The 15,955-nt window shown below is 43.8% G+C and overlaps 6 protein-coding genes across 6 annotated transcripts; 4 read left to right on the top strand and 2 right to left on the bottom strand.

Annotated features, from left to right (window-relative positions):
* Positions 1–885: 885 nt before the first annotated feature.
* Positions 886–1,998, bottom strand: N7495_002448 (alkene reductase; the record flags this gene model as incomplete). The annotated part of the gene is made up of 1 exon (XM_057205117.1): positions 886–1,998. The coding sequence occupies one exon, from the start codon at positions 1,996–1,998 to the stop codon at positions 886–888; it is 1,113 nt and encodes a 370-aa protein (XP_057065724.1).
* Positions 1,999–2,959: 961 nt separating this feature from the next.
* Positions 2,960–4,702, bottom strand: N7495_002447 (feruloyl esterase; the record flags this gene model as incomplete). Its single annotated transcript, XM_057205116.1, has 3 exons — positions 2,960–4,150; positions 4,204–4,290; positions 4,361–4,702. The coding sequence occupies 3 exons, from the start codon at positions 4,700–4,702 to the stop codon at positions 2,960–2,962; spliced, it is 1,620 nt and encodes a 539-aa protein (XP_057065723.1).
* Positions 4,703–5,541: 839 nt separating this feature from the next.
* N7495_002446 (uncharacterized protein) lies at positions 5,542–6,587 on the top strand (the record flags this gene model as incomplete). Its single annotated transcript, XM_057205115.1, has 2 exons — positions 5,542–6,047; positions 6,107–6,587. 2 exons carry the CDS (start codon positions 5,542–5,544, stop codon positions 6,585–6,587), a joined length of 987 nt encoding a protein of 328 aa, XP_057065722.1.
* A 1,074-nt stretch (positions 6,588–7,661) lies between these two features.
* Positions 7,662–8,408, top strand: N7495_002445 (ankyrin repeat domain-containing protein; the record flags this gene model as incomplete). The annotated part of the gene is made up of 2 exons (XM_057205114.1): positions 7,662–8,027; positions 8,112–8,408. 2 exons carry the CDS (start codon positions 7,662–7,664, stop codon positions 8,406–8,408), a joined length of 663 nt encoding a protein of 220 aa, XP_057065721.1.
* A 2,513-nt stretch (positions 8,409–10,921) lies between these two features.
* N7495_002444 (uncharacterized protein) lies at positions 10,922–12,949 on the top strand (the record flags this gene model as incomplete). Its single annotated transcript, XM_057205113.1, has 7 exons — positions 10,922–11,097; positions 11,166–11,280; positions 11,342–11,442; positions 11,500–11,808; positions 11,865–12,401; positions 12,462–12,595; positions 12,660–12,949. The coding sequence occupies 7 exons, from the start codon at positions 10,922–10,924 to the stop codon at positions 12,947–12,949; spliced, it is 1,662 nt and encodes a 553-aa protein (XP_057065720.1).
* Positions 12,950–13,651: 702 nt separating this feature from the next.
* Positions 13,652–15,079, top strand: N7495_002443 (uncharacterized protein; the record flags this gene model as incomplete). The annotated part of the gene is made up of 2 exons (XM_057205112.1): positions 13,652–14,505; positions 15,070–15,079. 2 exons carry the CDS (start codon positions 13,652–13,654, stop codon positions 15,077–15,079), a joined length of 864 nt encoding a protein of 287 aa, XP_057065719.1.
* Between the last annotated feature and the right edge of the window lie 876 nt (positions 15,080–15,955).

The raw sequence follows: 15,955 nt of genomic DNA, 5'->3' as shown, positions 1-15,955 counted from the left end.
AAAAAAGACAGCCCATCAACATATGCCGACTGAGTATCTTATTTGATGTATGTAACTGAGAATAAGTATGAATTTGATAGGAATATGAACAAAATCAACCCAGTTTTGAGGTTTTCAAAGCTTCATATTTCCTGTAGTGTAAAGGTTGACTTTCAATGTACTAAATCCGTAAACCAAGAGAGTAATTGTACAACAGGCCTTACCTAGGGGTAGGCAGAGAAGATGTAAAGAAGTGTGGTTGAAGATGGATCAACAGTATATTGAAGTCAATACAGCGATTGATCCTTGAAAGACTCCTTAAAGGTTCATTAAATAGCATACACTTTATACCCCTGGAGACCACCTTGTCTCATGAGCGGGGGAACAGGAATGGAACGATCTAGATACGCCAACTATATATCAGGCAGCCGATAACTCACCGACTCAGTGGATATCTACCATTTAGTGGCTATAGCGCCTGCTAATCGGTTGACCGAAACTTTCTCCGCTGATATCTACCAGTATCAGGAGCCCGAGATGTCGTTGCCTTAAGCAAAGGAGTCTGTGACCCCGTGAGTGCTCTTATAGAAACCGTTCCTGAGTACCCCAAGGTTCCCCAAGATTTCTCTTTAACTCATGGTTCCCTGACTCAGGACTACAATTCCTTCCCTTGGTTGTCAAAGCAAGATTTCGTATCGTTCCAGAAGAAATCTCATTTATCAAAAATTGTAGAGCATGTTAAGAATTGTATGGCCAGATTACATGTAACGGCGTACTAAGGAATAGGTATTTGGAACGCGTGGACGGAAATATGAGAATCATGGCATTTACCCCGGAAATCGTGGAAATAAGATAGTAAGCTCGTTTGCAATATCTAAAGTGTCTATAACTAATGAAAAAAGCTATCTAATTCAACGCCTTCCCATGTGTGAATTCGGGGTGAAAGGGATAATCTATGTAGCCCTTGGACTTCGACGCTGTGTAGAATGTACTGCGGTCATACTTGTTGAGTGGTAGACAATTCTTTATCCGGAATGGAAGGTCCGGATTTGCCAGGAAGTGCCGTCCAAACACGACCGCAACATCGCCATATTTGGCATATTCCTGATCAACAGCTTTTCGCGCAATCTCTGGGGTAAAGCCACCAGCTACAAAGACGGGGGATATGCCGTTCCAGATATCCAACAAGAACTCGATGCCCTCCACCTTTTCCACATCCTCCCAGTTGTTCACTCGTGATTCGATGATGTGTAGATATGCAAGCTTAAAGTCTTTCAACTTTGATACAAGATACGAGAACTGGGGGACGGGATCTTCCATCCTCATACCTTGGAAATTAGCGAAAGGGCTCACACGGAAGGCAACCCTGTCAGCACCGATAGCATCAACTGTGGCGGCGACAATGTCTATCGGGAACTTTGCTCTGTTTTCCATGCTTCCACCCCATTGGTCTGTTCTCTTGTTGCAATTATCTTGGATAAATTGGTCAATCAGGTAGCCGTTTGCTCCGTGCAATTCAATGCCATCGAAGCCAGCAGCGATGGCATTGCGCGCAGCATGCACAAAATCCTCAATAGCCGACTCAATCTGTGCGGCTGTCATCTCCTGAGGAATATCAGAACTATCGGGAAGAGGAATAGCGCTTGAGCTCAGAAGTGGATGACCACCATTTGCCTGCAGATGAGAGACGTAGGCTGCACGACCTGGAGCAACCAATTGGCAAAAAATGCTGCATCCCTTGCTGTGGACTGCATCGGTGATGACCTTCCATCCTGCTACGTGGTCTTCACTCCATATTCCAGGCCCGTTAGGGAAACCACCGTGTGCTTCTGATATCAAGACTGCTTCAGCGATGATAAGGGTCCCTGGGACAGAAGCGCGCTGGGTGTAGTATTCAACAACTATGGCCAGCGGTGTGTGTTCGGCGGAAAATCGGAAACGAGATAGAGGCGCCATCACCACGCGATGTGCGAGTGACACGCGACCAACATTTAATGGCTTGAATAGAACAGAATCCATTTTGCCCAGATGCTCAGCAGTTGAAGATCGTTGAGTTCAATAGATACGGTGTAGTATGTGAGTGCGAGACCATGAAATCTTGTAGGAAGCGAACCATCGGGTCGGGCTGATTTTAGCCAAAAATAGTGAAATTATGAGATAGAGGGCGGGGCATATTAGAGGATCAGAATGGTTTTCTACTATTTCCACGACAAACAACGTTGATCCATATTAAACACTAAAATCTTCGGCTGAAATGCGGATCCGTCGGCTTCAGTATTTACCGACGGCCTGGGTTAGAGAAATCTCATCTTGTCTGGAATTCAATTTCTGAGTGCTGGGATTGGTCTGTATCAGCCGACAATATTACCGGACAGACAATCTAATAGTAGAGGTATGCGAGTGGTAAAAGATGTGTCTATTTCAAATGATAGCTATTTGGTTCGTCTGTTTGCTCCGGTGATCACGTGACTTATGAATAGTGTCAAAGGCCCGCTTCCATTTACAGTTAGTCTATTTTAGTCAGCATTGGAATCCCACAATGGGATTCCTCCATTCTACAATAGATACACATACACACTTTGGTACGCATACTGCGTTCTCATTTGCCCACTAGAATCCACTATTCCTTGGTAGTCGACCTCCATTTGACAAATAGTAGCAACAGTCTGTGAGAGACCGCGATCTAAGGAGGTCATATCGTTTTGGAGGTAGACAAAAGGAGTGAAAAATTGACATCAGTAAATCCGCTGTCAATGCTTAACAATATTACCCTACTAACAAACTTTTGAATTACGCTCCATTTCATAGTCTTAGGAGTTTCATTTGTGTAAACTTAGATGGCTGAATTGTAAAATACCAGTGTATTATTAGTGCAGCCTGGAGGAATCAGTCAGGGTAAATTAAATAACATGCTACTTGAATTTATCTCTAATAGAAGACGCTCAGGTGCTTCCAACATTTGTACCACTATCTAGGTAGTTTAGTTCTCACATTCCGAAACCAAGATAGGTTCCCAGTCTTCCACATCGGAGTAATTCCCAGTCAATCCTGACCCTGTGTAGTTGCTGGTGTATGGGTACGGCCAGTAGGGTCGGTAATCAATCGTCTCCTCGCTTGTCAGGTTGTATCGCTCAATAACCAGTTTGTCGGGAGCAACGCCGTTCTCAACCCAATCCTCAATGAGATCGTAGTAGTCCACCCGCCAGGCTACAGTACTGTTGTCGCTCAGATCGATGTGTGCCATCTGTGGATACAAGAAGAAGCGATGGAAATCGGCCAGGTTGTCGATACCGATTAAATCAGCTGATGTCTTATACAGATTGTAGTTCCAACCGGCGGCAACATTGCCGTCACCCCAACCTTGATAATGGATGAGCTTGCCTCCGCGGGCGCGGAAGACATTTAGAGCAGTGAAATCGGCGGAATATATATCCTCCATAAAGCCCGTCTCGTAGGGCATTGTATCCCAGTCTTGGTCCCTGATGGTCCATGTCCAGGGGAGATCTTTCTGGTAGGCAGCATTGATACTGAAGTTCTGGGCAAAATGTACGCCATAGTTGGGCGAGGCGTAGTCAGCTGCCCACATAGACCACTCGAGCTCTGATCCAGGAAGGTAAGCAACCGGGATGACCTTGTCAGTGACGTTGTTTGAAGGATACCCGTACATGGCTCGGGCGGCATTGACTTTATCCATGGAGGACAAACACCCGCTTGTTTGGTTTGCGGTACACAGCACATCCAACGGGTCAAATACACACTCGTATGCGAGGTCAATCATACCGTCGACAAGTCCATCATTTGCGTCGCAAGCCTTGATGGCCCCAGCGTTGAGAGTCCTGAGATCCTCTTGGTAGAGAATCTGAGTACCATTTTCGTAGGTGCTAGCCTGAGCAAGATAGACAAATTGGATAGCACCAATAGCAGTCTCATTGATGGCGGCGTATCCGGCGATGATACCGTCATAGTCGTGAGGGTATCGGGCAGCTGCCACCAAGGCTTGGCGACCTCCGGTCGAGCCTCCTCGGAAGTAGGAACGCTTCACGGGCTTGCCATAGTAGAACTCAGCCATCGCCTTGCCCATCACTGCAGTCTGATGTGTAGACAGTGAGGCGAAGAGGTATTCCTCGGTACGATTGTTTCTGAAAAAGGACCATGTCGACAAAGTGTCATTCTGCGCAAATGTCTTAGTGATTGATTGCCAGATTAGCACTGAGTGGGACTTACTGCTCCATTTTCGTGGCCCATATCGTTAGAGGAGGCAATCCAGCCCCTCTTCAAAATGTCATAAGCCCATCCAAGTGATCCGTAGCCCTAAAATGAGCTTTTAGCAATTGTACAGGAGGAAGCAGCTATAGAGGGCTAATATTATTTGGAAACTCACATAGACGTAATATAGCCCCAAGATACCGCAACTACCACCGCAACCTTGAGATTGGAAGTTGCCGCTCCAGTCTTTCCCTTCAGCTGGCAGCGCAAGGGCAAACTTTGTATACCCATCAATGTAGCCGTATACTTCACAATAGGCCGGTACGTCGGTCTCATTGTCTGCCGGGATATAAGTCACATTGGTAACGACTGTTGGAGCCTCTAGACCAGCATCTCCAGTAAAGTTGAAGAGATCACCACAGTGCTCGGTAACATCAGAGTAATCAAAGTCTAGATCAGTGCAAGCAGCATATACAGCTGCTAGCGGAAATACAGCGAATGCGAGAAGACTCTTCATTATGCAAACACCTTGATATGAGTGCAATCAAGGACAACACAAAAAGTCATTATTCACAAGGTGATGGATTTTATCTTCTATATAGGCCTGGAGCTAATTAGGGCGCCGGAAAACTCTCCCAAGACCTCGGGATACCTTTCGTAGGAGACGATCGGCATTACGGGTTGAGTTTTTCATGATATCTATGATATTGCGCTAAAAAGAGTGTGGGGAAAGACAATCATACCACGTTCGCAAGGCTATCTCACACGAACAGGTTCCAGCGGTGAGGTTTTACGACGCCACCATCTGTTAGCGTCAACGGATCCTGCCGGTCATCTATCCTAATCTAGCAACCCGCGTCCGATATCTAATCTATCTATTGTCATTTCAGGGACATGACAAATAATGGATACTGTGTAGAATCTAACCTCTTATCGTAAGTACTTTTGTGAAGAAGTCTGATCAAGACCTTACGAATAGCTTCCAGATGTCCCATTCCGTCTATCCGACGGTCCCTAAAATAGTTCTGGAATTATGTTCTCACATTCATTCGATTGCTCCACTTACTTCTTGCCGGGAGCTCTGATTAGGAGATTGCCCAAGACAATCATGTTCGCACTGCTGTGGGAAGCATGAACGGCTGGGTAAACCTCGGTAATCTCCAGATATCACGATAGTAGATCACGCCAGCTAAGAATCTGTTAGTCAAGAATCATACGTCTGGATTTCCAAGAGTTGGTAATAAATACGTCGTATATATCATCTAGAAAAATTCTTTCTCAACACTTTCTCTTTCCACAAGGGATAATTTCTGCCTTTTGAACTTGGAAAGCTTGACTTCTGAAAACTCATTCATCATGAAGTCCGCTTCTTGGGCTCTTGCAGCCTTCTTAACATCTGTTGCTGCAAAGTCATGCTCTACAAAGCTCATCGAAACCCCATCATTTTTGTCCACTGTGGCCACAAGCGTTGCCACTTCTACTGCAACCGTCACGGTGACTGAAACAGCTTCCTCAACCTGGCCTTGGAGCAATCCGACCTACACACCTTATGCATCGGTGTCGCCTCTTCCAGATGACATTGACCTGTACACTGCCTATGCTAAAATCATGGCGTCTACCGTGAACGAGACTTACGCCTGGTGGTATATGGGCCTCAGTACTGTTCTAGCTGGTGTTCCTGAGATGCCTGGCCTTAAGTCTCAGACCATCCAGGTGTTTAGAGTTCAACACTACAATGAGAGCACAATGCGTATTGACTGGACTGAAATGATTGGCATGGGCGACTTCAATTCGAATGAATATGCCACGAACTTTTACAACCCTCTCACTGGCGTAACGAACAATTGGACCACATACTTGAAGTGAGTTACAGCATTGGCACTTCACCTTCATTGCATTTATAATTAACTTTATTTAATAGTGACGGTCCAGCTTCTTGGGTTATTACACGCATAGACCGAGAGACAGTTAACTTCGAGCTCATTCAGAGCTCGGCTACCGTTCTAAGCGCAACCATCAACGGCGGGGTATACGACGGCCGCATCATAATCACACATATCGAGTCCAAGTACCGTCCTAGTACGACTCAAGCGGATCTTATAACCTACATACAGTCATCACTTCTCCCCATTGGTTCTCTTGCTGAAGTGCGCAACAACAGCGTCACAAGCGCAAAAGGTACCGGCATGTACTATGCCTTCCTCAATGGCACCGTCTCCACTAATTTCGGATACCCCAATGGCACACAGGGTGACACGCACATCACTGGTAACATTATTAAGGGTGGAAAGTCTGAAGCTATCTACCCATACTTGTGGAAGTCATGCAAGAAGCAATTCCCTTCGTACTTTAACAAGAAGGGAGAGTTGGATCCTGATTGGGACACTATTCTTTCTGAATAAGATGTTTCTCAAACATGAGACTGGGGCCTCGAAAGCAGTCCCTAGTTATGATTCTAGAGTTCTAAGGCTAATGATGAGCTGTCTTTGATTTATAAAATGATTCAAGTAAAAAGACATGCGAGTGGGTAATTTGGCCACTTTCAATTTTTGAGGATTCTATTTTATACCCAAACTCCATTAACTTGTATGAACAAATAGAAAAAAAAAACTATGAAATCTGTCTATTTAGGCATGTTCCTTTCCTATTACCATGTCTGAAATCAGATTGATTTTTAGTGGCCAAAATCGGTGTTATTGGCGAATTGCACGGAATTAGCCAGATTTTTATGCCTTTTACTTTAGCAAGAGAGCTCCACACCTGTATACTCGAAAGGAAAAAATGTCTAGAGCCTAGACATCACATATTTTCATAAACTCGAACTTCTTTACATCCAAACACACCAATTTCATCACTTCGTAAATCAACTTTACGTCTGTCGAGAAATTTTAACCTACTAACAAACTTTAAGGCCCATCAATGAAAACGCATCCCCCAAAACCAGGGAAGTTTTCTGAAATTTGTCCTGATATGTGGATCAAACCTTCCACTACGTAGTGTGAAAGTTCTATTGAGCTAACTGCATTTACATGAGAACGGTCATGGTTTCCCTGTATATATATATTGCATGATGTATTTTATTTATGCAGATATTTACTCAAATTGGCTTAATAATCTTTACGGGAGCGAAAGATTGTGGTTAACTAGCTTATTGTAACATGTTGAATAAATTGCTCCAAATATCATGCGATTATCTACATTGCAGAAAGAAGTAAGAACTGTTTCCATCCTGAGTTGGGCTGACCCGACACCGGCGCACTCCACATCACTATTGAGAAATTGCTCTTAGTCTCCGAGGCTGTCTACTCTTACCGCATTAGGTGCCCGACGCCTCTTGGCTTGTGTTTACGTACTGGTAGCTCAATCACATAGGCAAATATTTCCAATTTTCAAATGTTTAACCCCTTTTAAGATTACCTCTACTTACACAACATACTACTCTATCCTCAAAAAAACACTCTGATTGATTTATTACTATGGATGATCTAAGTTCACTAAGCGGCTCCACATCCGAGACCAAGTTATCCAAACGCCATAAAAGTGTGGTGCAAAAGTTGCAGATATTAGGTCTTCAAGTCAACGATGATGGTGGTTGGTATGGTGATTTGCTACAGACAGCATCATATACAGGCCATGAATGGGCCGTGCAGATGCTACTAAACCAAGGAGCAAACGTCAACGCCCAGGGAGGAGTCTACGGAAATGCACTCCAGGCCGCCGTATCTGAGCACCATGAACAGATTGTGCAGGTACTATTAGATAAAGGTGCCGACATCAACGCTCAAGGTGGAAGATTTGGAAGTCCACCCCAGGCCGCATCAGCTAGAAACGATGAGAAACTAGTGCGAATAAAGAATTGAGACTGATAACTTCAAACGCCTTTTCAAATACTAGGTCGAGGTGCTGACGTTAACTTGAACACCAAGGGTGGAGATGGATATGGCAATGCTCTCCAGGCCGCTTCCTTCTGGGGTAATGGGGAGGTGGCACAAATATTACTCGACCACGGGGCTGATGTCAATGCGCTTTATGGACACTATGGTACTGCATTACAGGCCGCATCATTTCAAGGCCATAAAAAGGTCGTGCGAATACTGTTGGCTCATGGTGCTAATGTTAACGTCCAAGGTGGATACTTTGGTAATGCATTACGGGCCGCATTATCAGGAGAATATAATGATGTAGCGCAGATGCTACAGGATCATGGTGGCCTTCTGGTTTGAGAGTTGATGCCTCAACTTTTCGGAAGCGGATACCTTGCTATTTAGTGCTACGATATTTACCTAGGATATTTCTAAAAGCAATCAAGATTCTAAATGAGATCACATCGACTGGGACAGGGAAGCAAACAATTTCATTCTGTTGACGAGGTAAATATCATTTGATTTTACTGTATATGCCAAGCAAAGCCATCTGTATGGAGTTGATTCCTTTCGGAGCTGGAACAATACGGTATATATACAGTATATATACAAAATGTGTTGACTCTTGCACTAGACTGGGCTGTGGGGCCGGAAAAAAAAATCATGATGTGCTGTTGGTCAGGCTGATCTCGAGAACGACTGTACAGACACAGATAATGAAAGCGTTGGAAGTTTCAATCTCCTTGGCGTTGGGATAAAATAACTATTTTCTGACTTTCATTAAAGATAAATGGATCCTGAATCCAAATCAAACTTGGACATACTTCCATCTACTCAGTTGAAGAACACTAATGCGTGGGGTAGTGCGCTAACCATATTGGGTACCCGTCTGTTCTCAATTATACTCAATAGAGCGCGATAGTCAGTACATAAGTCTTGGCACTAAGGCTTGGCATTGGGACCCGTTTTTGTCGGCATCCGAAACCCTAATGTTTTTATTCCGTACTGTATTAGTGCTCGTGTTTTTTTGAACTTTTTTAGGTTAGCGATTTCCTGCTGTGTGGAGAGCTGAGTTGAGTTATATCAAAGCTTATACTTCAAAAGACAGGACTGATATCCATTCCAAAAGCGATTTGTATATTATTTGTATCAGCTTTATCATTAACTACCTAGATGGAAGGTTTTGATTCATATCGTGTAGATTTCTAATTTAGCAAGGCCTCGAGTAAACTGATGATGCAGGTGAGGCTGAATATATTTGACCATTAATATGCATTGCCATTTTTATTTCAACCTCGGGCTGACATGTAAAGTATAATTAATAACACGCTTCCTGATGCGATGATACCTGTTATACCAAATAAGCATGTTGTAAACGATTGTGGAGTTTTCGAATCAGTAGTATGTGAGATTTTTGTTGTAGCGATAACTGTGATGATGATCGTAAATACATAAAAAGAGTTAACGGCGATGATCTATTTTGATTGAGTTAGCAGGTAGTGAGTGACATAGCTCATTCCTATAACTTACAAATCTGGGCCAAAGGCAATCACCTTTTCGATATTTTGGGAGAATTATGGGCATGGTGATGAAGGCTTTGGAGCGGTCCAAGAGATGCACTCGAGGGAAAACTCATCCAAATTCTGAATACCTTGTGGTCATCACAGTATCTCGATGCAAAAAGAAGAAACTCGGAGTACTAGTTAGTTCTGGTTTCTTTTCGAGGTCTTGTCAATTGATAAAATTTATAATGATGCCTTATAGACAATCAGAACAAGTAAATCTGGGATGATGACTCTTGAATTATAATTTTTCCGTTTTTTATACAAAAGAAAAAAGAAAAAAAAAATTTGCACTCCTTGTTCCACATACCGCGATATCTTCATTTGATCTTCGATGGCATTATCAGTCTGTTATCACTCACAATTTTTAACTGTCGGTATCTGCTACATGTTACTAGTAATATAACTAGATGTTAACTACTGCAGAATGGGAAGATTTAGCACGTGGTCATTTTCTGAGATTCGATTCGATTCATCAAAGCTTTTTGTTTTCATAGCCAGCACTAGACCAACATTAATCAAGTACCAACTACATAGTACCTCTTTGAAGCTTGTAAGGTATTAATTCCCATCAATACCACTGTCACAAATATTGTGACGGCCAGGGGTTCTGATTTTCAATCTCCAAAATCACATATTTTCAGTCATATGAGTGTTATCTCTGCCCTCGGCAGTTGCTCACTGTTATCGTGTCGCTAGAAATGGCGAGATAACCTACTTCTATGAAGCAATCTTTACCTAGATGGCCGGCCTTGGCTGCGTCGAGAGATAATCTACTACTATGAATCAACCCTTACCTATGTAGCCGGATTTGGCTGTGCTGAGCTCTCACAAGCTGTTAATTATAATAAATCTTGGAACCCACCTAACCAAACCAGCTACCCAAAGAAATAAATTCAAATCTTGGATAGCTCGATCCCGACCATCCGATGGATCCTTATTCCCGCGAACTAACAGATAAGGCTAACTGATAGCAAACTGTTATCTCTCCAATGGAGCCTGGTCACTAAAAATTACCTGAGCAAAGACTATGCCTGGTATCATAGAGTGAGACGGCATGGAAAGATCCCCACTTGGTGTATCAGATATCCACGACCACATGTCCAATCATTCATCACTTGGGCAGTCCGATCCTATAGAACTCAAGAAGCTGGGGAAGAATGTGTTGTAAGAAACAAGACATAAATCCAGCGCATTGGCTTTCCATTGATAAACCTACTTTCTTCGATGCTCTTCTGAAAGCTGTAGCGATTCTATCTAGTCTCTCTCATCTCCGCTCAATATTGAAATTGAGATCAGAAAACTTGAGCTATGGGTGTCAAGCTTAGACTCCCGCGTACCTTTAGGTCGCTGGCGGTCAATGATGATGACCAAAATGCTCGCTGGGCTAACAGAGATATCCTCCCTGTGCCAGTTGAGGAGCAAAAATACAACTGGCAGGCCTACTTTGCTTACTGGTCCACTGTTGGCATAAACACCACAGCATGGTAAGTATTCTACTGCTTATAGCAGATTCATCATGAAGGCCTTTTCTCTAACTCAATATCATGGATAGGTCTATAAGTTCTTCTCAACTTTCCAATGGTCTGGATGCTGCTTCTGCTATTGGTGGTGTTCTCGTCGGATCCTGTTTCTCTGCCATTGTCGCCCTTCTCTCTGGAGAGGCTGGTGTAAGTTATACAGCTTTCTTCACTATTTGACAGAAGGGCTGATATATTATCGATCTTATAGATACTCTACCGCCTCGGATTCCCAATGCTCAGTCGATCCACCTTCGGCATGTACGGATCCTACTTCGTCATCGTGTTGAAGTGTTTCGTCAATATTATCTTGTAAGCAAGGTGAATGAAATCAGCGACCATGTGTCTATTTGCTAAATGATATTGCAGCTTCGGCATTCAATCATACTGGGGCGGACAAGCGGCGGCAGTGGTTCTCTCGTCCATTTTCCCAACCTTTGCCCACATGAAAAACACCTTGTCGGCATCTGCTGTGATCGAAACCCCGCAATTAGTCGGCTTCGTCATCTACATAGTCATCTTCACCTCGCTTATGTTCATCCACCCTTCCAAACTACAGCCACTGTTGTTCTTCTCGCAGATTTTGGTTGGTTGCACGATGCTGGGAATCTTCATTTGGGCCATGGCAAAGAATGGAGGCGCTAGCATTTTACCCCCTTCGAAAGAAATATCCCACAGGTAGATACTCGGGCTTTATCTCCATACAACCTGAAGTGAAGCTAATATCTACATAGCGAGCGCTCCTTCCGTACCCTTGCAGCCATGAGTTCAGTGGCTGGATCTTGGACAGGGTCATCAATCCGACAGGCTGACTGGACTCGATATGCTAAGAAGAGAAGCTCCTTCTTATGGCACCAGGGAATCACTGGTCCCATTGCCTTGACTTTTTGTGCAGTTCTCGGTATCTCAACCACGAGCGCTGTCAAGAACATGTATGGAGAGTCCATTTGGAACCCTATCAGTCTTCTGCAGTACATCCAGAAACACGACTACAGCGCAACCACACGAGCTGGAACATTCTTTGCCGGAGCTGGCTTCTTTGTTAGTCAAGTCACGATAAACTTGGTGCAGAACTCTGTTTCCTGTGGCATGGACTTGGCCTCACTCTGGCCAAAGTACATCGATGTTACCCGTGGTTCCTTGATCATGTGTGTTGTTGGATACGTGATCCAGCCATGGCGATTTGTAGAGGCGCCCGGCGTTTTCATTTCTGTCTTGAACTCGTTTGGAATGTTCATCTCGCCTCTTGCCGGCATCAATTCTGTTGACTTGTGAGTACTGTTTCCTCTACCTGGCTTTGATTGCTCCGCGTTTACTAATTTTTCTGATAGCTGGCTTGTCCGTCGGAAGAATTGGAAGGTCCCAGACCTTTACATCGGTAACTCTAGTTCCATTTACTGGTACACTTTCGGCTGGAACTGGAGAGCCATGTTGTCTTGGTGCCTCGCAATCTGGCCCTCTTTCCGTAAGTTACTCAGTATTTCAAGAATATTGAAAAGAATGGAAAAAGCTAATTCGAGATTTTGAAGCTGGCTTTATCGCAAGCGTTACCAGCACCACAGGCTCCATGGCCGTTGGATGGACCCGCACATTCCAGGTTTCATGGATCGTCGGCTTCTGTGGTGGTGGTGCAGTTTACTTCCTGATAACACTAGTTTTCCCACCTCCCGGTGGCAAACCATACGAGAGAGAGCTTCTAGATGTTGAGGGTATCGCTATCACAACAGGCTTCTCAGACAATGACAATCCGGAGATCCCCACAGATTTCAAGAGTGGGGGCATATCTCATGCTGTTGACATTGAGAAGAATTCAGATTAGATCTTGAGATAATAGGGCTAAAGGGAATACAGGGTAGATATGGGGCTCTTTGCTTATTCCAAATTGTTAAATAGCCTCCAAGGCTTATAATTGATATTTTCAGTATAACAGATCTAATTTCCAGGTAAAAAGATATGAAGCAAGGAATTTTCTAACAATTAGCTTTGTAGTTATTTGGTCAAGTTTCGGTTAGATAGTCATTCACCTACTTGTGGGAGTTGTTTTGATTATTATATACATCTGCAATTCATTCTTTGATTTCTATGAGATTCTATATCTTCACCTTGACTATCTTAGCTCTTCTTGAGTTGAAGTTTCCTTCGTTTAAGATCCCTTCCAGGATTTAGGCATCTCACCACTAGAACAGGTCCATAGTGGTAGAGTACTCAAATTCCCTGCAACCATACCACGCAGAATCACGAATGGCTATTTCGCCTTCACCCTGACTTATACCATATCGGATATCAGATACAGATCTCGTCATTTTATAACATTATAACTAGCCATTCAGGCTTTGTGTCATCAGTTAACAGGCCCTATCCATTGATTATGTTATTCGCTTCACCTACGAAGTGATACTAAAATAATACCGACGGAAGTGCATCCGATGATCCGATAACTCCAGAACAACTCCATGATAGGCATTTTGCCATCAACCAGCTTATAAGCCTCTAAAATCTAACTTCGCTTTTTGTAGAGAACATGGTAGCCGTCAAGAATCTTGAAAGTCTGGACAATACCGACATGGCAAGCATTACGAAGGCTTACATCTCCACAACCCTCGGCCAGGTGCATTACCGCTATGCACTACCAGCAGCCAGTTCAAGACAGGAAGATACATTAATATTTCTCCACAAGTCAGCCTCTTCATCTGCATCATACGAACGGCTGATATCATCCTATGCCGAGAAGGGGTATGCATGCTATGCCCCAGATATGCCCGGCTTTGGTGGCTCATTCGATCCATCCGCTTCAGAAATTGAGCAAATTGAAGCACAGGGGACGAAATGGTATATTTATCTCTTCATGGAAGTTTTCCAGCTACTCGGAATTGAATCTGCCCATGTTATCGGTCACCATACCGGCGCTTCTCTGGCTATTGAGATAGCAGCCATGTACCCTGATTTCATCAAAAGCGTTGCCATGGTCGGTCCGAGCATTATGGACTCGACGATGAGAGAGGAGATGAAGAAAGTTTTCTTTGCGCCTTTCAATGAGCCCAAGCCCGACGGCTCACATCTACTCAAGACATGGCTTTACCTTGAGAAAATGGGTGTCGGTGATGATCTTGATATCCACCAGCGAGAGGCTGTAGATCACATCCGGGCATGGAAAGGAAGAACGCAGATTTATGGTGCGCTGTGGAAGCAGAATCAGGACGTTTACTACAAAGTTGTGAAGTGCCCTATTCTGGCCATGTGTGCGAAGGATGATGTCTTGTTTGAGCACTTTGAAAACGCTAAACGGCTGCGACCGGATGTGCAGACTGCTGTTATAAGCGGTGCAAACTTCTCTCTTGATCGAGACCTATCGGGGATTGAAAGCGTATGGACTGAGTTTATCAAAAATGTTTAGCCTTTTGATATAGATTCTATAGCAATATATCCAACAGACCGTATCTGTCGCTCGCTTAGCGAGCGTAGCTAGCTAATCGCTCGTTACTGAGAACGGTGAGCTCCAACGAACCACTACTCAACACCGTAGACAAACCACCAAGTGTAGTGGTCTCTACAGTACTGAATATCGTGGTTGTTGTGAAGTCTGGTTTTTCATTGATGAAAGAACTAGCTACTTATAGTACATGGGCGCCCCTCTGCTCTGGACGAATGTCAACATTCGTCCGAGACAGAAGAGACGGTGAAGACGGGACATTACTGTCGCGAATGCACATCGCTCAAGGGTGTCGTTTGCGATGAATGCATATCGTTCAAGGATGCCGTGATATACTAATCCAGTTCCGGAGTCGCTGTCTCGGTAGAAGCTTTTTCGGCCGAAATACTTTCCGTCTGTTGATGGCCTTGTTTCTCGGCTGTCGCAACAGTATCAGGTCCATCAATGAACTTGGGAATTTTCTGTTACCTACGTTCTCCAGGGTTAACTATATTATACCAACTAGCCAGATTTATCTGATTGTCCAGGTAGTAAAAAGAAAATTGATATATCAATTTTCTCACACATGATACTCCTCATCAAACGTGCTACCTAAAGGCCAAGGGAGAATACCCTACAGACACGGAAGATGAACTCTAGAAAGCTCTCGGCTGAGGTGCTTCTGCGAGCTTTGAAACCAAGTCACCGGAAGGTATCAGACTGGAAATTACTCCTGGAATCCTGTACGATACACGCCGTTCAGGGCTGAATCTTTTGAAGGGATGCGATGAATTATCATAGGTTATCAAAGTTTGAAGATGAAGGTGGAGGGCTGAAGTTCGGAAGTTTTTGAAGAAGGGAAAAAGGAGAGAAGCTTCGGATTCCAATTAAATATGTATTGGAGCATAGAGTATTATATGATATGCTGCAACAGGCTCGCCCAATATCTTTCGAGAGTGATTGTAAGTTGAATGACATACCTTGGTAATAATAGTGCTTTAACAATCCCTAGGCATGGCATTCACTTCCTAATCAGATATGGGCACTTGATTAGCACAATAATTGACCTTAATATGTCCATTTTTTCACCTTACTGCTAAATATCTATATAAGGCATGTATTTTTCTGTCATTATCATTCTCATAACCTCAAAACAGAACAGAGTTTTAGACCTTTTTGATGGACTAACTTTGACCACTCGAGCTGTTCTGAATGTACACCTACATGAGGTCAAGGATCTATTGAAATCAAACCCATCAATAGGTCTTTCACGCCGTGTATATGTGCAATTGCGGTCGACTCGGAGGGCTTGGTCAAACCGAATACCTAAATTCAGGGCAATTTGGAAAAACAGACATTCCAATCTTGTAATTAGTTCTCGAGAGTAGTGTATACTATTCATTTAGTCTGCTGTAG

This window comes from Penicillium taxi (genome assembly GCF_028828555.1).
Source record: "Penicillium taxi strain IBT 34144 chromosome Unknown utg000002l_segment0_segment0, whole genome shotgun sequence".
NCBI classification, from domain to species: Eukaryota; Fungi; Ascomycota; class Eurotiomycetes; order Eurotiales; family Aspergillaceae; genus Penicillium; species Penicillium taxi.
This window is presented reverse-complemented; position numbering and strand designations above follow the sequence as displayed.